The sequence below is a fragment of the Oncorhynchus gorbuscha genome, linkage group LG09 (genome assembly GCF_021184085.1).
Source record: "Oncorhynchus gorbuscha isolate QuinsamMale2020 ecotype Even-year linkage group LG09, OgorEven_v1.0, whole genome shotgun sequence".
NCBI lineage: Eukaryota > Metazoa > Chordata > Actinopteri > Salmoniformes > Salmonidae > Oncorhynchus > Oncorhynchus gorbuscha.
In genome coordinates, this window is record NC_060181.1 from 54,729,516 (window position 1) to 54,751,433 (window position 21,918).

Here is a 21,918-nt window from a genome sequence, read left to right on the forward strand (position 1 = left end):
ATGAAGGGGATGAAACAAATATTTTTTTGCAATTGAGCCAAAGCCTCAGAAGTTATAAACACAACTGCAATATAACTGACATGCGTTATCTAGCATGATTACATAAACGATACAAGAGTTCAATACAGTAAACAGCATTGCTATAAAAGGCTTACTGTGCAGTTCACCTTCCACCACCAAGATGAAGAACCTGGTGCGGGTTCTCTCTCTGTACCTGATGTGCCTCTATGGCTGTCTGTGTCAGGAAGATGGCCCACAGGACTTTATGCTTCTAGCAGGCCCTCTCACCAACCACTTGAGGATGGACTTGAGCACTAAACCCATTGATGCCTTTGACTGCAGTCATCCCCTTCCCTTGGGCTCCAGGGCCTACTTCCAGTATCTCCAGAGTCGGGGAGTAACTCACTTCAAAGTTCCCCTGTCCTGGGCTCAACTTTTGCCCACAGGTGACCCCAGCCAGCCCAGTCAGCCTGCATTGTCTTGCTACCGGAACTTCTTGGAACAGCTAGTGGAAGTAGGACTCAAACCACTTGTTGTCTTGCATCGCTCTGCTTTACCAGAGGCCCTGAGATCCAGGTATGGGGGCTGGGAAAGCGCAGAGCTGCCAGATGTATTTCAGCATTATGCTGAATTTGTTTTTCTGGCGTATGGAGAACTGGCACACTCTTGGGTGACACTGAGCCACATCGAAGAGCTGAGGGATGAGGTGAATCTGCAGCTAAAACACGCTCTCCATGCCCACGCCGACGTGTACCACCTCTACCATCACCTGTTTCCTGGACAAGGTAAAGCCTTAATTAGCATGTGGTAGAAGATGTACATTATTCACAGGGTTTTGGGGAACAGTTTACAGAGAACAATTAATTTACCTTTATTTATTTGTTTAAGTCCAATTGCAAGGGAGCCCTGCATGCACACAATTTACAAAATACAAATCACATACAGACACAAAATCACAAACACAGTTCAGAAAAACAATCACGTTCCTCAGCAAAGAGGTCCACAATCAACATTTTGAACTGCCCGAGAGGCACTAGTACATCCAGTTGTACTAAACTCAGTAGATTTATGGCACAATTGGGTGTAAAGAAACTAAAAGCTGAATTACCTAACTGAGGAGACCGAATGGATTTCCAGAGTTAGCCATCCCTTAGACAGGGTATGGCAACTCCTAAATCTAAAGGTTATTAACACTGTTAGGTACAGTGGGAGTTTTTATTTTTTTAAAGAGCTTTATGAATAAAAGAGGGCCAGCCTACTTTCTGGTAAAGAATGTAGTGATGTGTTGCACCTGTCGTCCGCAATAAATACTCCTATAGTATGTGGGTTTTTATGAAGATCTTTAGTGCTACAAGGTGTTTGAATTGTTTGTAACCGACAAGTTTTCCTAGCAAAGCGGCGTTAGGTTTAGACAGATTTTGTTTAAAAAATTCACAAAATATCGGTCAACCGGATGTGAAAGAGGTCAGTGACTGTGCCTCAATTATGTCCCATCCTTGACTTTTCTAGTACTATCATTCATGTTTGCATGTATATTGTTTTCCTTATCAGGAGAGATTATTTCTGGCCAAGTGTTGTGAATGCCGTTAGATAGCAAAGGTTAGGATCTGGGGAAAAGTGAAACACTGCATGGTCTCTCTCTCTCTCTCTCTCTCTCTCATAAACACTGAATGCACAGAGGTGTCTAAATGTGTTTCAAAAATAGTCCAAGTAATTATTTTAACCTAAAGCATTTCATAAAGACATGTATAGTACAATAGTATGGGGAATGAGAGGGCTACTTACAGTGTTTGGAAGGGATCACAGTGATTGAAAGAGGGTATGAGGCATGACTTGAGGGTGAAAAACCTGTCAAACTGCAGCAACCTTATACTTGTTCATATTAATTATATTTAGACTAGATTAGGAAGGGAATTTTCTCTACCCAGACACAGAAACAACAACTGGTAGACAATAGAACTCACAGGGCTGAGCTTGCTTTATGCATGTTTGCATCATGCAGTTCTATGCAACTTTAGGCCTTGTAAAAAATGTACTCAAATCTGTCGTCACTATTATGTTGAATGATTCATTCCAGTTACTTTTGGATTGAAAACGTATATGCAGCCCAATTTTGAATATAAACCAAATTTGATCACATTCACGTTTTCGCCTGACACACAAATGGACTATAAATACATAACGTTATCAAATTAGTTACCCCTGACCAAATGGAAAGCGCACATAGGCTGTATGCATCTGCTCTTATTAGTAGCATACAGTTAATCAGACTGAAAAATTGTCTCGTTTTCATCCCATACAGCATGTGAGATCTCTAATGTTTAGGTGTAGCTTAGGGTGCTGCATCATTTAAATCATGAGTTTTTGCTTTTGTCTGTCCGGAGTGATTATGTGTTTTCATCTGTGCTAAATAAATTCCGGAGGAAAGTGGAAAGCCTACTTGAGCGCACGCAAAACATACCTCTCTCTTTAATCTCTGTTAATGGATGATGCGATGGAAGCCATCAAATCATTCAGAAATTGATTTCGACATCCCAGAGGAGACAGTCGAAAGTTCTATAAATTCAGCAAGTAAAGTATTGTTATGTGCACAATTACCTCTGCAAGCTGATTTTAGTTTCCCTTGTTGGCAGAACATTCCCTCTCGTAGTGTCCTCTAAAAGCAAATTATTGCATGCCCAAAAACACAGTGGTGTTTAAGCCGCTTGAGAACATCCCTGTTTCTTCTAACTTTATCGTTGAGTACGCAGACCTTCATCATGATCGATCCAGCTTTTTCCCAGAAGCTTGAATCTGATGTGGGCATTTATATGCTGCCTGCTGAACGATCGATGTTCTTCAGGTCACTGTACCCATCTATCGCCTAGGCCAAGGCTCAGACTTTCCAAAAAGCAGGCCAGGCCAGGAATACAGCTGGCTTGGTGAAAGACTCCTTGTTAACCAAATATACTTTTGATACCAGTTGGTATTGAACGCCCTCACCTTTTCATCCTTCTTCATGAAACTGATCTCAGGCAGAGGTCGACCCTCACTTTTAATTTGCACCGTGTACCCCAGAGAATGAAAGGGGTTCTTCAACAAAAAGTCAAAAATATTGTCGGCAGCGTTGGCCATTCTACCATTCTGGCGGAGAAACCTCGCGCTGGTAGCTAGCTAGCTACTGAAGTTAGAAAGGCAAATTTAAATACATTTCACTAACTGGACACAAAATAAAGTTCTAAAACCAAGAAATCAATATATAATATACTTCCTCCGTCTCCTGTAAATTGAAAAAAACTATTTTGAATTGAGTAATATATATTTTTAAAAGCTCAACTATTACTTTTTACTCTTAACCTCTCCAACAATGTCACCAAACTTCTCAACATATAGAGCCCCCATAATGCTCTGTGGCACAATCCCAATACAACTCACAAGGTTAATTCTCTGATCCTAATTCTATGATTGGATGGAGAACATGTCAGTTCATACTGCAAAAGTTTTGATTGGTTGGAGGACGTCCTCCGGAGGTGGTCATAATTACCATGTATGTCTATGAAAGGTCAATGTAGCCAGAGAACGGAAGATAGCTGTCCTCCGGCTAAACCATGGTGCTACCCCGGACAGTGTTGTTGAAATTACTGTAAACCTTCATTACAAAACAGTGTATTTTAGTCATTTTTATATAATTAACATACCTTTTTTAATATTTCACTGTTTTAATGTTTTATAAAATTTCACTGAGGAGGATGGTCCTCCCATGGAACTGGATTGCTAACATTGTCACTGTTTTTATAACACATCAGCCCTCTATTCTGTGCTCTCCTCTCAGGCGGCCATGTGTCGATTGGCGTAAGGGCCAGTGATGTTTCCATCCTTTACCAAAGCGAGGCTGCCATTAAGGTATGGGTACAGTACCTTTGACATTTGGACAATTGAATGTGTCACAATGTCAGACTCCACAGCAAATGTGAAACTTGCACAGGGTTTATACTTTTCCCAAGGCACCCAGTGTATTGCTGTGATGGTGATAACATATTTCCCATTCAGGAGTCCCTAGATTTCCTGTCAGTGCAAATTGAGTACAACTGCACCTCTAAATCAAACCTGGCAGAGGAGCTGAGAAGATTACAGGTAGTTTACTCTTCCATTCTCTGATAAAGTGTGTCTTAATGAAAGGAAGAAAATAGCCTCCACATGAAAGTGTATTTTATTACTGTCTTATCTTACCATCAATTATTAAATGTCTAATTGCCAATATCCTTGTAAGTTACTGTAAACCTTGTGTGTGAAACTCATATTGTTTTACCCCAAAATGGAAAACTGTGAATAATGTGAGATTTTGTATATACAGTTTGAAGGTTGAAGAGGCTGAATACAGAATGTCCTAATATGATTTAGATGAAAACACACAACCATTCATCTGCAACTCATAATTGTCTCATAAAAGCCAGCCCCTGAATGACGATCCCTTTGTCATGTTTTAGAAAGCCAATGGGCAGATACCCATTGTGATTTACAAGATGAATATCAAAGGCTGTTCCTTCAGTCAATTCCAGCCACTCGGTAACATCCTGCAAGGTAAATCATATGAAGCTGCATAAATGTACACACGCATGCTTTGTAGACCATCAGATGAATCACTGGTGTCTTGTATGATCATACCATTCAACCTCAGTACAATGGTTAAAATTGCATTTGCTTACAGACAGTTCACCCATACTCAAGTCCCGTGTCACATTATAGACATCTCTACACTGTCAAATAAACGTGTTGGTGATGACATCTCAAAAACCAGATTTTGGATGCAAATCAAGAGAGTGATTTGTAGTAGTTACAGTGCCAGAGACCATCATTTTATTGATGTTATCTCCACAAAGATGTTATCCAATATAAAATATCATAGTCCAATTTGATTGTAAAGGCATTATGAAATTCTGACTTGTTGTTATCATGGTCCGGAGTACGCTGCAAAGTGCTAGCTAGTTAAAGGGCAATCTGGTATTAGAACAACAACAAAGTGGTTATCCCACCTCTTCTTTGGTAAACAGCTCAGGTATATGACTGGAGAAATGTAACTACTAAATGTAACTACTATGCATGCAAGAATTGACCATAGATGAGATCAAATTACAGTTCAGTTTAATGTTTGAAGCTATACAGTGTTCAAACCCTCCACCTACAGTCTAGCTGTCTCAATTATCATCTCACTTAAAAACTGTGAGCATACCCTTTATAATTAATATATCCTCAAATATAGAATGTAACCCAATGTTCATATCAAATCATTTTTTGAGGAATTTGAAGAACAATCCCCTGTGTGTGGTCTAAAATCATTACAGTTCTGCAAAATGGGGACCTGCAAATTCTGGGATGTGACATGGTTGACTTGTTTGAGGAGCTGGATTTGGTGGACACTCTGAATAGGTACAAATCCACTTGTTGTTTACATGCAATATTTGGAAATGTAGTCATAGATCAAATAGTCTACTATTAGCATAATGGAATATAAAACGTCTGAATTAACCTTTTGCCTTTTTTTGTATTTTAGTGTGAATTCATACCTCTGTATGTACAGTATCTGTAGTGCCTTCAGAAAGTATTCACACCCCTTGACTTTTTCCACATTTTGTTGTGTTACAGCCGGAATGTAAAATGTATTCAATTGAGATTTTGTGTCACTGATCTACACACAATACCCCATAATGTCAAAGTAGAAATGCTTACAAATGAATAAAACATGAATAGTTTAAATGGCTTGAGTCAATAAGTATTCAACCCTTTAATTATGGCAAGTTACGTTCAGGAGTAAAAATGTGCTTAACAAGTCACATAATAAATAGCACGGAATCACTCTGTGTGCAAAAATATTGGTTAATATGATTTTTAAATGAGTAACCCATCTCCGAACCCCACACATACAATTATCTGTAAGGTCCCTTAGTTTAGTTTATTAATTCGACCATTTAAAAAAACAAGAACACAAAACTTAAAAGCTATACGTGCACATTAATAAAATCATTGAGGATAACAAACAATAAAGTCTGGGACTTATTTCCATTGTGGTCCTCTTGAGACAAGATGGCTAGACAAGATCAAAAGCAGTATGGCAATGTAGGGGTTATTCATATGGGCACAGAAGACATCAAACATATTTTTAATTTATTTTTAAAGCTGTCCGGAGAGGATGCTCTTTTTTTGTGTTTTTTTTCTCAAATGGTTAGCAAAGAAGGGCACCTATTGGTAGAATTACACTTTGAATGGTGTATCAATACACCCAGTCACTACAAAGATACAGGCGCCCTTCCTACCTCAGTTGCCGAAGAGGAAGGAACCCGCTCAGGGATTTCACCATGAGGCCAATGGTGATTTTAAAACAGTTACAGAATTTAATGGCTGTGATAAAAAGAAAGGGGAAGGGGATACCTAGTTGTACAACTGAATGCTTTCAACTGAAATGTGTCTTCTGCATTTAACCCAAACCCTCTGAATCAGAGAGGTGTGGGGGGCTGCCGTAATCGACATCCACGTTTTTGGCACCCGGGGAACAGTGTGTTAAATGTCTTGCTCAGGGGTAGAATGACAGAGATAACTGAGAATGGATCAACAACACAGGAGTTACTCCACAATATTAACAAAAGGGAGAGAGCAAATTGAAGGAAGCCTATACAGAATATAAAATATTCCACATCATGCATCCTGTTTTCAATAAGGCACTAAAGTAATACTGCAAAAAATGTGGCAAAGAAAGTCATTTTTGGTCATGAATACAAAACGTTATATTTTGGGCAAATCTTCAAGCATGGTGGTGGCTGTATCATGTTATGGGTATGCTTGTCATTGGCAAGGACTTAAGGAGTTTGAGCTAAGCATAGGCAAAATCCTAGATGAAAACTTGGTTCAGTCTCTTTTCCAACAGACACTGGGAGACAAATTCACCTTTCAGCAGGACAATTACCTTAAACACAAGGTCAAATATACACTAGAGTTGCTTACCAAGATGACATTGAATGTTAGAGTGGCCAAGTTATGTATTTGACTTAAATTCGCTTGAGAATCTATGGCAAGACTTGAAAATAGCTGTCTAGTAACGATCAACAACCAACTTGACAGAGCTTGAAGAATGTTTTAAAGAATAAATGGGCAAATATTGTACAATCCAACTCTTATAGAGTTACCCAGAAAGACTCACAACTGTAATTGCTGCCAAAGGCGATTCTAACATGTATTGACTCAGGGGGTTGAATACTTATCTAATCAAGATATATTCATATTTTATTTACCACTTTGACATAAGAGTATTTTGTTTAGATTGTTGACAAAAAATGGCAAATACATTTTAATCCCACTTTGTAACAAAACAAAATGTGGAAAAGGTCAAGGGGTGTGAATACTTTCTTAACGGCACTGTATTTAATGTTGCCCTTCACCTCTCTTGCTCGGCTAGTCTTTCAGAACACACTGGGGATGCACTGTCAGTAAACTACCAGAGAGTGTGGGATAAGTTTGGAACTCAGACCATTTCCGAGCGGGACATCTTCCTGAATGAGTCTTTTCCTGATGGCTTCCAGTGGGCCACTTCCAGTGAGTCCTTTAAAGTCGAGGGTGGCTGGGCTGAGCATGGGAAGGGTGAGACTATTTGGGACCGCTTTGGCCATGAGCACCAAGCCTTTGAGAATCAGACTGCAGACCTGGCTTGTGACAGTTACCATAAAGTCGAATATGACGTCTATCTCCTGAGAGGTCTACTTGTCAAAACCTACCAGTTCTCTATCTCCTGGGCACGCATTTTCCCCTCTGGCCACATGGGGAGCCACTCTGAGAAAGGTGCGCTTTACTATGACAGCATGATCAACGCGCTGATAGAGGCGGGTATAGAACCTGCTGTGACCCTGCACCACTGGGATCTTCCCCAGGCACTCCAGGACTATGGAGGCTGGACCAATGTTTCCATTGCAGAAGCCTTTAAAGACTATGCCAACTTCTGCTTCTTCAGGTTTGGAGATAGGGTTAGGACCTGGAACACATTCAGTAGCCCCTGGGTGATTAGCCATGCTGGGTACGGTACCGGTCAGCATCCCCCTGGAATAAAGAACTATGTGGTTGCCTCCTACCAGGTGAGAGAACTAGCATCACTCCTTTCCCTTATAGCCCTTTGTTGACTTTGTGAATTGTAATGATTATTTATTTGATGATTTTGATCCTTTGTGTGCCCCCCCCATAAAAAGGTGACTCACAACATGCTCAAGTCCCACGCTGAAGCATGGCATGTTTACAACGACAAGTACCGGAAGGACCAGGGAGGCAAAGTAGGCATTGCCCTGGACTCCAACTGGGCTGAGCCTCCAAGCTCCTCTTCCAAGCCTGAAGATGTAGTGGCTGCAGATCGCTACCTGCAGTTCATGCTGGGATGGTTCGCCCATCCCATTTTTGTGGATGGGGACTATCCACCCTTGCTAAAGTCTCAGATTGAGCAGAAAAGGCGGGATTGTTCCCTCTCTGTGCCTGCCATACTCCCGTTCTTCACTGCAGCAGAGAGTAAGCGAATTCGCGGAACGGCAGATTTCCTGGGGCTCAACCACTACACCTCTCGCCTGGTCAATGCCAGTGATGGTGGCTGCGTGCCTGGACCAGAGGGGGTGGGAGACTTCAAAGCTTATGTGGACCATGCCTGGCCTTCTACGGAGTCTGACTCGATACACTCTGCACCCTGGGGCCTCCGTAGGCTGCTCAACTATGTTTCTGCAGAGTATCTGAATGTCACTAAGGTGCCCGTCTACATAACTGGAAATGGGATACCCACGGGGTACAGCGGGGACACTATCAATGACACGGAGCGTACAGAGTACTTAAAGGGCTACATCAACGAAGCACTGAAAGGTAAATCTCTGGAATGTGTTAGACCAGGGGTCACCTAGCCCTGTACAGAAGGAATGTATTGAGACTGTTTGTAAGAATGATTGTTTATAAGTATTGTTTACCAGGATGATTTTGGTTGACTTTCAACAGCAATTCATCTGGATGGAGTGGACGTGCAGCGTTTCACTGTGCAGTCACTGATGGATGGGTTCGAGGGGCCAAAGGGCTACAGCCAAAGGTTTGGTTTGCACTATGTCAACTTTGAAGACCCTAACAGGCCCAGAACCCCAAAGCAGTCAGCCTATTTCTACTCTGATATTATCAAGAGAAATGGGTTTTCTGATACAAGAGAAAGAAGTCCACAACAAGAACCAAAGTTTCAAACCGTTGTGCGGCAACCCACTCTGCCCCCGTCCGAGGTTCCCTCCAGATCCAAGGTTGTCTGGGAGAAGTTCTCCAGTCAGTCCAATTTCCAGAGGAAGCTCTACCACTACGGCACCTTTCCAAAGGGCTTCCAATGGGGAGTGACATCCTCAGCCTATCAAATAGAAGGTGGCTGGAATGTTGACGGAAAGGGTGCAAGTGTATGGGATACCTTCACCCACAAGCCTGGCAGTACTACCGAAGATGCCAATGGTGACATAGCCTGTGACAGTTACCACCGACTAGAGGAAGACCTGTACATGATAAGGGCCCTAAGGGTTAAGACCTACCGATTCTCCCTGTCCTGGTCCAGGATCTTTCCCGATGGTCGGCGCAGTTCCTTGAACCAGATGGGTGTTAACTACTACAACAGGCTCATTAACGGCCTACTAGCTTATAACATAACTCCCATGGTGACACTCTACCACTGGGACCTCCCTCAGGCCCTGCAGGACCTTGATGGCTGGGACAACATCCAGATGGTTGAGATCTTTAACGACTTCTGTGACTTCTGCTTTTCCACCTTTGGGGAGCGAGTAAAGTTTTGGTTGACCTTCAACCAACCCTATACAATTGCCTGGTCAGGATACGGTCTGGGGCAGATCCCACCAAATGTCAGGAAGCCTGGGGATGCACCATATAGAGTCGCTCATAACCTTCTAAAGGCACATGCCACGGTGTACCACACCTATGACAAGAAATACCGCAAATCCCAAGGCGGTCTGGTCTCCATCGCCCTCAACGCAGACTGGGCTGAGCCCAAAGATGTCAACAACCCCCGGGAAGTCATAGCTGCAGACCGTGCCCTGCAGTTTCAGCTTGGCTGGTTCGCTCACCCAATCTTCAAAACCGGTGATTACCCCGACGCCATGAAGTGGCAGGTGGGCAACAAGAGTGAGCTCCAAGGCCTGCCAGGTTCCAGGCTCCCCACGTTCACCAATGATGATAAGGCCTACATCAGAGGTACTGCTGATGTCTTCTGTCTAAATGCTTATACCACTAAGGTGATACGTCAAGTAACGGCCAGGCTTAGTCCTCAGTCCTATTATAACGACCAGGACGTTGGAGAGGAGGAGGAGGGTGATTCCCCCACAACTGCCATCAAAGGGCAGAGGGCTGTAGCATGGGGCTTACGGAGACTCCTCAACTGGATCAAGGAGGAGTACGGAGATCCAGAGATTTATGTCACAGAGAATGGAGTTCCAACGGCTCCAAAGACCACAGTGGATGACACTGACAGAATATTCTACTACAAAACCTACATTGACGAGGCTTTGAAAGGTAAGATCTAATGATATATTTCTGTCACAAGAATTGTGTTCTCAATGTTCATAAACCAATTCAATTTAACTACTCAGTCTGCTCATCAGGATTTGTAAGATACGGATTGAAATGAAACAGACGGAGGCCCAGCTAAAATAGTCAAAAAGGTTTATTCACGAGAGCGCTAGTCTTTTGTACAAAACCATTCATATTTATACTGGCTTCTTACGCACATACATACACACACAACAGTATGTATCCTACGCACATACTGTCCCACAACCCAGCCGACAAAGATTAGGGAGACCTTGGGACCTTGAGATGTACTCCCTGTCCTTTCCCAAATCTCTAGTCAGGTCGGCATTGAATTTTGCTCAAAAATCTTGTCTGTGTTTAAAATACCATAAAGACGTAAACATTAGCTATGTTGTTTTACCCTAATTCTAACTAGATCTACACATGTATTGATTATAATTTTATACAATCTAATCAATTCCATACAATTATATGGTTTCAGGGTGAAATATTCTAATCATTCAATTAACAGATAAATCCAATTAACAATTTCCCTACAAGTTGCTAATTTCACCTTCAAGAGGTGGTGGGAGTTTGGGGGGGGGACGGGGACGTTGTACTATGTCCCTGACTATAATGCCTTCTAATTGCATTGAGTATATAGTACAGACTGAGCAGAACACCAAGGGGCAAGCAAATGCAACTTACTTCGCTAGGGATTTTCAACATTTGCTGTAAAAAAAAGAAGAAAAAAAGGTAATCTTCCAAAAGTAAATCTTCTCTCTTGTCCCCTTAGCCCATGACCTGGATGGTGTGAAGGTGAGGGGTTACAGCGTCTCGTCTCTTATGGACTCTTTTGAGTGGCTCAATGGGTACACAGTGGGCTTTGGTCTCCACCATGTGGACTTTACTCACCCAAGCCGACCCAGGACGCCCAAACGTTCAGCCCACTACTACTATCAAATCATGAGGGACAATGGTTTCCCTCAATCGGAGGATGGTACACCCATTTATGGAAACTTCCGTAAAGATTTCATCTGGAGCACAGCGACAGCATCTTACCAGGTGACTGCGCACTGAAAACAATTCTGAAAAGTCAAGTGCCAATAAAAGCACCACGATATGTTTACCGTGTCATTTTATATCTCTTGTCTAGATTGAGGGGGGCTGGAGAGCAGATGGAAAGGGCCTCAGTATCTGGGATAAGTTTGCCCACACTCCTCTTAGAGTGTCCAATGATGACACAGGAGATATTGCCTGTGATAGTTATCATAAGGTGGAGGAGGATGTGGCTATGCTGAGGAGGCTGAAGGTGACCCACTACCGCTTCTCTATATCCTGGTCCAGGGTGCTCCCCGATGGCACCACCAAAATCATCAACGAGGCTGGCCTCAACTACTACCGTAGACTGGTTGACGCACTTCTCATTGCCAACATACAGCCTCATGTGAGTTTGGTGGCCATGAAGACATGCTCATGACTGGGATAATATGTCATTTACTATATCAAAGGGAGTTAATTACACATGCACTTTGAAAAACCTGAATTGACACATTAAACCCCTGAGGTAAATAATTGTTTCCTCTCTTCATGAATGTTCCTCTCTCCAGATTACCCTCTACCACTGGGACCTCCCTCAGGCTCTGCAGGATGTGGGGGGCTGGGAGAACGACAGCATCATTGACCGATTCAGAGAATATGCTGATTTTATCTTCACTCACCTTGGAGACAAAGTGAAGTTCTGGATCACCATCAATGAGCCTTACAATATTGCCAATATTGGCCACGGCTATGGAGCTGCTGCCCCAGGTACTACCTCTTTAATTCAGACTAAACAAATACGCATTTGGCTTGTATTTGCCGAACAATTGTTGACTGTTTTCAGCGTGTGTCTGTAGTAACAGGAAACAATCGTATCGTTGATATGCTAAATAGCTTCGAAATACAATAGCTTTAAAAAGAGATTCTAAAGCTAAAAAAATAATAATTTAGACCTCTTAAAAGAACTGTAGAAAGAGATCGTATTTATTTAAGTGTCTTCGGGATGCAGTTAAAACAATAATCCTTCTATGGCCAGGCATCAGCTTCAGACCTGGCACACTGCCCTACATAGTGGGCCACAACCTCATCAAAGCCCATGCCGAAGCCTGGCACCTGTACAACGATAACTACCGCACCAAGCAGGGAGGCATTATCTCCATCACCATCAACTCAGACTGGTCAGAGCCACGGAACCCCTACAAGCAGGAGGACGTAGAAGCTGCACGACGCGTTGTTCAGGTACAGTCTAATGCCTCACATTGCATCAGTCATCAAAGTTCTCTCCACTACATCAGTGAAACTGTAGTATCCTGTGTAAAACATAATCATGTATGTAGAGTTCCTGTACAGCATGTACCACATTTAGCATATTTGGCACAAAAGGCTTCAATAATGGTACAAACAAACATACTAAATAAAGAGTTACATGAAGAGTGACCACATTATTTTTCTGTCGTTTCCCAGCTTTAAAGCCCCAATGTTCTTATTCAGTAACACTATTGGTTCCTTTCTCCTGTTGCAGTTCTATATAGGCTGGTTTGCTCACCCTATATTCAATGGAGACTACAGTGATACAATGAAGACAATCATTCGAGAGAGGAGCCTAGCAGCAGGCCTATCTAAATCACGGCAAGATAAATGTTTATTAGTAGCGCTAATTTTTAAAAAGCCATAGAAGAATTTGCATTCATTCTGAGGAAATGATATGACTCAAACCCTAAATATAAAATAAATAATTAGTGATTCACAGATAAAATGCTCTGAACTGGTTATATGATACACGTATGGTCAACTGGCTATGAACTTCTTTTTTTTACAGGCTTCCTGAGTTTTCCCCTGCAGAGATCCAGAGGGTCAAAGGTACATATGATTACTTTGGGTTCAACCACTACACAACTGTTCTGGCATTCCCTGTTGAGTATGGGAACCTACAGCACTATGATGCAGACAGGTGAGAAATCAGCCACAAGAGCCTACACTATACAGGACATGACTGAAAATATGTATTCATGGTTAAATCAACAACTGGAGATGTGTATATAACTATATGAAGTCAACCTGTAAGGGCTATGCATCGTTTATGAATCTATTATAGTTCTTCTGTACGTCCTTGTTTCAAATTCAAGTCCTGTTTCATTTCCAAACCCATATTTAGTTCAATTAAATATTCTGTCATTTTACTGTGTGTATTAGGGGCGCTGGAACGATTGCTGATCGCACCTGGCTGGACTCTGGCTCTGGCTGGCTGAAGGTTTCCCCATTTGGATTCCGCAAGATCCTCAACTTCATCAAGGAGGAGTACGGCGACCCACCCATCATCATCACAGAGAATGGGATCTCGGCGCGAGGGCCAGTGGATCTGAACGATGTCCACAGGATTCACTACTATGAGAATTACATCAATCAGGTCCTCAAAGGTAATATGCCACAATATCAATTCACTATTTATATATTGACAGTATGAAATATAATTTACAAGTCAAACACCATCTTTAATGTTTTGGAAAACATTCCCACAACCCAATGAAATGTTCTGTGAACCTTTATAGAGCCACATTTGGGTTTTCTCCTCTCTTTTCAGCATATTTGCTGGATGGGGTGGATATTCGAGGCTACACAGCCTGGTCTCTGATGGACAATCTAGAGTGGGCCACTGGCTTCTCAGAGAGATTCGGCCTGTTCTATGTGAACCGTTCTGACTCCAAACTTACACGAGTAGCCAAGAACTCTGTTGCCCGCTATGCCACCATCATCACCTGCAATGGATTCCCTGACCCCACTCTGGGGCCTCACGAGTGTTTGAATCCCGAGCCCGAAGGTAGAGTGACAACATTGTCTATCTCAGTGGATGCAACACTGTTACACACAATGCATTTCAGTTGGAAAAAGCACATTTTTAATTCTGTATGTTTTACACACACACCATACCTGCGAACCATAAAAGTTATCACACAATATTAAAAAAGACAGAAAGTGATTAGAAGGGTTTTTATAAACTCCTTAAAAGTTTTTTTAGAGGAGTTTACCCATTTTGAACTTTGCACTGCTTAAGTGCAGTGGTCATTGTAAACAAAATGATTCCATTATGTTATCAAAGCACAAGGAGAGGTACAGAGTGGCAGACAGGCTCGTGGTCAAGGCAGGCAGAGTGGTCAGGCAGGCAGGTACAGAGTCCAGAAACAGGCAAGGGTCAAAACCAGGTGGACTAGAAAAAGAAGAATAGCAAAAAGGAGTACGGGAAAAACATGCTGGTTGACTTGACTAAACCTACAAGACGAACTGGCACAGAGAGACCGGAAACACAGGAATAAATACACTGGGGAAAATAAGCCACACCTGGAGGGGGCGGAGACAATCACAGGAACAGGTGAAACAGATCAGGGCGTGACATATGTTTTATGTTCACATCTGGTATATTTTTTTTGTGTGTCAGAAAACTTAAAGTATTTACTACTCTATTCCCATAGAGAAAGTAGTCCCGAGATTAATAGATAAACAGAGGCTTGCGGAGGTATTCAACCCCCTTGGCATTTTTCCTATTTTGTTGCCTTACGACCTGGAATTAAAATAGATTTTTGGTGGGGTTGTATCATTTGATTTACACAACATGCCTACCACTTTGAAGATGCAAAACATTTTTTATTGTGAAACAAACAAGAAATAAGACAAAAAAACAGAAAACTTGAGCGTGCATAACTATTCACCGCCCAAAAGTCAATACTTTGTAGAGCCACCTTTTGCAGCAATTAAAGCTGCAAGTCTCTTGGGGTATGTCTCTATAAGCTTGGCACATCTAGCCCCTGGGATTGTTGCCGATTCTTCAAGGCAAAACTGCCCCAGCTCCTTCAAGTTGGATGGGTTGCGCTGGTGTACAGCAATCTTGTCAAGTATCCCTCCGGAACTTTCATTACACACACCTGGCCTCTATTCCCAGTGATTAGTAATTGTATAAGTGTGCCCTTGGTTTACCAGTGTCCGGTCAATTATTGTTACTATGTCCGTTGGTGCGTGTGAGTACCTGTGCTGTGTGTTTTGGCTTTCGTGCTATTGTGGATTGTGCAGATGATTACGGGTCTCGTCACGTGTGTCAATCATCCGACGACGCTGCGACTGGGCCATCCGCCGCAACTTCGGCAGCTGCAACTTCGGCAGCTGCAACTGGCCCGTCCAACGTCGCCACAGTGGTTTGGTCCGACAACGCAACTTCAGCTGTTGCAACTGGCTCATCCGATGCCGCCACAACCGGTCCGTCCAACGCCACTGCTACTGGCCCGTTTGATGCAGCCAAAACTTCGGCAGCGGAAACTGGTCCATCCGACTATGACGTAACTTCGGCAGCTGCATTGGGTCCTGATCGACCCCCACTGCGTTCTTGTGATCACCCTCGAGGCCGGTGTCGTTGCGCTGTTGGTGTAGTACTGTCACGGATCCCTCTGGAACTTTCATTATGCACACCTGGCCCCTATTCCCAGTGATTAGTAATTGTAAACTCAGCAAAAAAATAAATGTCCTCTCACTGTCAACTGTGTTTATTTTCATGTGTAAATATTTGTATTAACATAATAAGATTAAACAACAGACATAAACTGAACAAGTTCCACAGACATGTGACTAACATAAATTGAATAATGTGTCCCTGAACAAAGGGGGGGTTAAAATCAAAAGTAGCGGTCGGCATCTGGTGTGGCCACCAGCTGCATTAAGTACTGCAGTGCATCTCTTCCTCATGGACTGCACCAGATTTGCCTGTTCTTGCTGTGAGATGTTTCTCCACTCTTCCACCAAGGCACCTGCAAGTTTCCAGACATTTCTGGGGGGAATGGCCCTCTCCCTCTGATCCAACAGGTCCCAGTCATGCTCAATGGGATTAAGATCCGGACTCTTCGCTGGCCATGGCAGAACACTGACATTCTTGTCTTGCAGGAAATCATAATATATAATAAAAAATAATAATAATATATGCCATTTAGCAGACGCTTTTATCCAAAGCGACTTACAGTCATGTGTGCATACATTCTACGTATGGGTGGTCCCGGGGATCGAACCCACTACCCTGGCGTTACAAGCGCCATGCTCTACCAACTGAGCTACAGAAGGACACCAAATCATGCACAAAACAAGCAGTATGGCTGGTGGTGTTGTCATGCTCTGCAGGGTCATGTCAGGATGAGCCTGCAGGAAGGGTACCACATGAGGGAGGTTTTCCCCGTAATGCACAGCGTTGAGATTGCCTGCAATGACAACAAGCTCAGTCTGATGATGCTGTCACACACCGCCCCAGAACATGACAGACCCTGCACCTCCAAATCTATCCCGCTCCAGAGGACAGGTCTCTGTGTAACCCTCATTCCTTCGATGTTAAACGCGAATCCGACCTGGTGAGACAAAACCGCGACTTGTCAGTGAAGTGCACTTTTTGCCAGTCCTGTTGTTGCCGGTGATGTCTGGTGAGGACCTGCCTTACAACAGGCCAACAAGCCCTCAGTCCAGCCTCTTTCAGCCTATTGCGGACAGTCTGAGCACTGATGGAGGGATTGTGTGTACCTGGTGTAACTCGGGCAGTTGTTGTTGCCATCCTGTACCTGTCCCGCAGGTGTAATGTTCAGATGTACCGATCCTGTGCAGGTGTTGTTGCACATGGTCTGTCACTGTGAGGATGATCAGCTGCTCGTCCTGTCTCCCTGTAGCACTGTCGTAGGCCCTGGCCGCATCTGCAGTCCTCATGCCTCCTTGCAGCATGCCTAAGGTACGTTCACGCAGATGAGCAGGGACCCTGGGCATCTTTCTTATGGTGTTTTTTCAGAGTCAGTAGAAAGGCGTCTTTTTTGTGTCCAACGTTTTCATACCTGTGACCTTAATTGACTCAAATGATGTCAATTAGCCTATCAGAAGCTTCTAAAGCCATGACATCATTTTCTGGAATTTTCCAAGTAGTTTAATGGCACAGTCAACTTAGTGTATGTAAACTTCTGACCCACTGGAATTGTGATACAGTGAATTATAAGTGAAATAATCTCTGTAAACAATTGTTGGAAAAATTACTTGTCATGCACAATGCACAAAGTAGATGTCCTAACCGACTTGCCAAAACTATAGCTTGTTAAACAAGAAATTTGTGGAGTGGTTGAAAAATGAGTTTTAATGACTCCAACCAAAGTGTATGTAAACTTTTCACTTCAACTGTAGCTTTTTCCTTAATGGCCAAAAAGATCAATTTTAGTCTCACCTGACCAGAGTACCTTCTTCCATATGTTTGGGGAGTCTCCCACATGCATTTTGGCGAACACCAAATGTGTTTGCTCATATTTTTCTTTAACCAATTGCTTTTTTCTGGCCACTCTTCCGTAAAGCCCAACTCTGTGGAGTGTACGGCTTAAAGTGTTCCTATGGACAGATACTCCAATCTCCGCTGTGGAGCTTTGCAGCTCCTTCTGCGTTATCTTTGGTCTCTTTGTTGCCTCTCTGATTGATGCCCTCCTTGCCTGGTCCGTGAGTTTTGGCGGGTTTGTTGTGGGGGCATATTCTTTCCATTTCTTAATAATGGATTTAATGGTGTTCCGTGGGATGTTCAAAGTTTCGGATATTTTTTTGTAACCCAACCCTGATCTGTACTTCTCCACAACTTTGTCCCTGACCTGTTTGGAGAGCTCCTTGGTCTTCATGGTGCCGCTTGCTTGGTGCCTTTCAGAACAGGTGCAAATATACCGAGCTCATGTGACAGATCGTGACACTTCGATTGCACACAGGTGGACTTTATTTAACTAATTATGTGACTTCTGAAGGTAATTGGTTGCACCAGATCTTATTATGGGGCTTCATAGCAAAGGGGGTGAATACATACTGTGTACACGCACCACTTTTCCATTTCTATATATATATATATTTTTCATTTTTTTGAAACAAGTTATTTCTTTCATTTCACTTCACAAATTTGGACTATTTTGTGTATGTCCATTACATGAAATCCAAATAAAAATCAGGTTGTAATGCAACAAAATAGGAAAAATGCCAAAGGGGATGAATTTGGCGCATGTGACATATACAATTTTTTTATTGATTTTTGTCCTAACCCTAAATTTGCTGCAGGGGTGCTGTACTACTATGGCTGACCCTGTAAAACAACACATTTGACAGCACCTATCCCGTGTATGCGACAATAAATCATGTATTTGTTTTGCAACAAAAGGACTCGTTTTCATAAAAGTAATGACGCCCTTTTTTTGTTTACAAGGAAGTTCAGAATGGGGAAATGCTCTTGATTGTCAATCTTACCACCTTACACCTGAACATGTTGTCTGATTAATTTCAATGAATTTATTCTCTTACCCCAGGAACGAGTGCACCCTCCACCACCTCGCCTATCTTATCAGTCGAGAAAGTGAGCTTCCTCGGTATGGAGCTGTCATCGGGCAGAGCTGAGGTAGCCCTCTACAGCGTCTTTGCCCTCTCCATTACGGGTGTCCTCTCAGTCATCGCTGTAACCTATTTGTACCGGAAGTCAGATAGATCCTCTGTGGAATCTGTGAGGATGGAGACACTCTGAACACATAAAGAGTGCGAGAAGGCTCTGCCCCATCCAACATAAATGTCTCATTGTCTCTGTTTTTAAAATAATCTGTCAATACTCAACCTGAAAAGTCCCTGTCTATTTGTGCTATAGGAAAATTAGTTGTTGCTTATATATCTGATGAATCATTAATCACCAAACGTTGCCTTCACTTGTTATTTTAAGAAATAAAGGACTAACTTTTGAAGTATTTCCTAGTCTATGGTCATTATCATCGGTTGTCCAATAGAGGACGCTGTTTTATCAGATTCTCTGGTCTTTAGATTAGATTGGGTGTTTATAATACAGTTGTTCCTCCTTTAATGTATATACTTGATTTCATCAATGCAATCAGAAGGCATTTTAGTCAGTAACATTCTACAAAGTCCCAGGTCCCCCTCCCAACACCAATAAAGGTGCAATGCAATAAATGTAGGCATTGATGTCTACAAAATATATTTATTAGTCAAGCAACTAAACAGCTAAACCATAATTTAAAGGTCAGACAGGATTGTGTCGAGGCACAGATCTAGGGAAGGGTACCCAAACATTTCTGCAGCATTGAAGGTTTCCCAAGAACACAGTGGTCTCCATCATTCTTAAATAGAAGACATTTGGAACCACCAAGAGTCTTTCTAGAGCTGGCCGCCCAGACAAACGGAGCAATCGGGGGAGAAGGGCCTTGGTCAGGGAAGTGACCAAGAACCCGATGGTCACTCTGACAGAGCTCCAGAGTTCCTCTGTGGAGATGGGAGAGCCTTCCAGAAGGACAACCATCTCTGCAGCCCTCCACCAGGTGGTAGAGAGGCCAGACGGAAGCCACTCCTCAGTAAAAGACACATGACAGCCCGCTTGGAGTTTGCCAAACAGCAGCCAAAACACACTCAGACCATGAGAAACAAGATTCTCTGGTCTGATGAAACCAAGATTGAACTCTTTGGCTTGAATGCCAGCGTCACGTCTGGAGGAAACCTGTCACCCTATGGTGAAGCATGGTGGTGGCAGCATCATGCTGTTGGGATGTTTTTCAACAGCAGGGACTGGGAGATTAGTCAGGATTGAGTTAATAATGAACGGAGCAAAGTACAAAGAGATCCTTGATAAAAATCTGCTCTAGAGCACTCAAGACCTCAGACTGGGGCGAAGGACAACGACCCTAAGCATTCAGCAAAGACAACGCAGGAGTGACTTTGGGACAAGTCTCTGAATATCCTTGAGTGGTCCAACCAGAGCCAGGACTTGAACCTGATCAAACATCTCTGGAGAGACCTGAAAATAGCTGTGCAGCGATGCTCCCCATCCAACGTGACAGAGCTTGAGAGGATCTGCAGAGAAGAATGGGAGAAACTCCCAAAATAAAGGTGTGCCAAGCTTGTAGCATCATACCCAAGAAGACTCGAGGCTGTAACAAAGTACCGTGCTTCAACAAGGTACTGAGTAAAGAGTATGAATAGGTATGTAAATGTACTAAATCACCATAATATCTCTGGGAAAGCGAGTGATAAGTGTTGACCAATAGTATTACTGTAAAGTGAACCTCCAATCAGATATCAGTTATATGATTCCTAAGACAACACAGAGGAAATTATTGCATACAGTTGGTAAGAAGAGTCACTTCAGGGGTCAGGTTGCCCTACACAAATATATTTACTTCTGAGGCCCTTCAGAGCCACTCAAGGTTGCAACTATCATTACAAGCACCATAAACCATTGCATCATTGGAGAACTGCTACATGTAATGATTATGTAGCGAGCCGTGTGTGTCAGAGTTCAAGTTAGTAAAAAAACACCACTATAAAAGGCGAGCACTGTGTGGACTTCCACTATAACCAAGATGAGATCCCTAGGGAGGATTCCGTCTCTGTATCTGCTGTGTCTCTATGGCTGCCAATGTCAAGTGGAAGATGACCAACAAGACTTCATGCTTCTTGCAGGACCCCTGACCAATCACTTAGTAAGGGACCTGAGCACCAAGCCTTTAGCCATTCAATCAGGGATTGATGCCTTTAACTGCAGTCATCCCCTTCCTGTGGGCTCCAGGGCCTACTTCCAGTACCTGGGTAACTCACGTTAAAGTGTCCCTATCCTAGGAACACCTTTTGCCCTAGCCTAGGCAGCTGATAGTGGGTGCTAGATCTGCACCATCGTCTAGGATTGATGTGCCCAGCTGGTAATATACTTGTGTCCCCCTTGGAGTGGCTCATACATAAAGCATTTGCCGTTCGGCTGCGAAGACATAACTTCCCTCAACTAGCTTTAATGGCGGTCCGTCTGAAAAACAACTGGAAAAATATGTACTGTCTTATTAAAACACAATTTTCCACCACCACCATGCTTTTTCAGCCTGAATGGAGGATGCTTTATGTACGAGACGGTCCACAGGGGACATGAGTGTATTACCGGTTGGGCACATCTATCCTAGACAATATTGCAGATCTAGCGCCCACTATCTGCGGCCTAGGCTACTTTTGCCCACATGTGACCCCAGCCAGCCCAGTCAGTCTGCATTGTCCTGCTACAAAGGTAAGAGGTGAATATTTAAAGAGTGTATGGAGGACACAGGGCCAACATGTATTGCCTATTGTCTTTTATAACATTTTAGAATTCATAGAGATGACAGATGTGTCATACTCAGGACGTTAACAGTACATAATATGAACATTTATAATGCTTTTTATTTGCAAGGTGCAAAGTACACTGAACAAGACTATAAACACAACATGCATAGTGTTGGTACCCTGTTTCATGAGCAGCAATAAGAGATCCCAGAAATGTTCCACACCCACAAAAAA

The 21,918-nt window shown here is 42.9% G+C and overlaps 1 protein-coding gene across 1 annotated transcript; it reads left to right on the forward strand.

Annotated features, from left to right (window-relative positions):
- Positions 1-167: 167 nt before the first annotated feature.
- On the forward strand, positions 168-19,337 carry LOC124043772 (lactase-phlorizin hydrolase-like). The gene is made up of 17 exons (XM_046362714.1): positions 168-785; positions 3,812-3,882; positions 4,030-4,113; positions 4,467-4,560; positions 5,322-5,406; positions 7,427-8,096; positions 8,208-8,859; positions 8,989-10,542; positions 11,336-11,604; positions 11,696-11,986; positions 12,150-12,348; positions 12,617-12,819; positions 13,103-13,209; positions 13,400-13,531; positions 13,774-13,997; positions 14,162-14,398; positions 18,912-19,337. The coding sequence occupies exons 1-17, from the start codon at positions 182-184 to the stop codon at positions 19,121-19,123; spliced, it is 5,688 nt and encodes a 1,895-aa protein (XP_046218670.1). The 5' UTR covers positions 168-181; the 3' UTR covers positions 19,124-19,337.
- Positions 19,338-21,918: the final 2,581 nt, after the last annotated feature.

Bases quoted from the DNA above. Each gene is read 5' to 3' on its own strand.
- LOC124043772 (XM_046362714.1), top strand. From the start codon at position 182: ATGAAGAACCTGGTGCGGGTTCTCTCTCTGTACCTGATGTGCCTCTAT. The intron at 4,561-5,321 runs GTAAATCATATG...AAATCATTACAG, and splicing joins ACTCGGTAACATCCTGCAAG to TTCTGCAAAATGGGGACCTG. The intron at 11,605-11,695 runs GTGACTGCGCAC...TCTCTTGTCTAG, and splicing joins CAGCGACAGCATCTTACCAG to ATTGAGGGGGGCTGGAGAGC.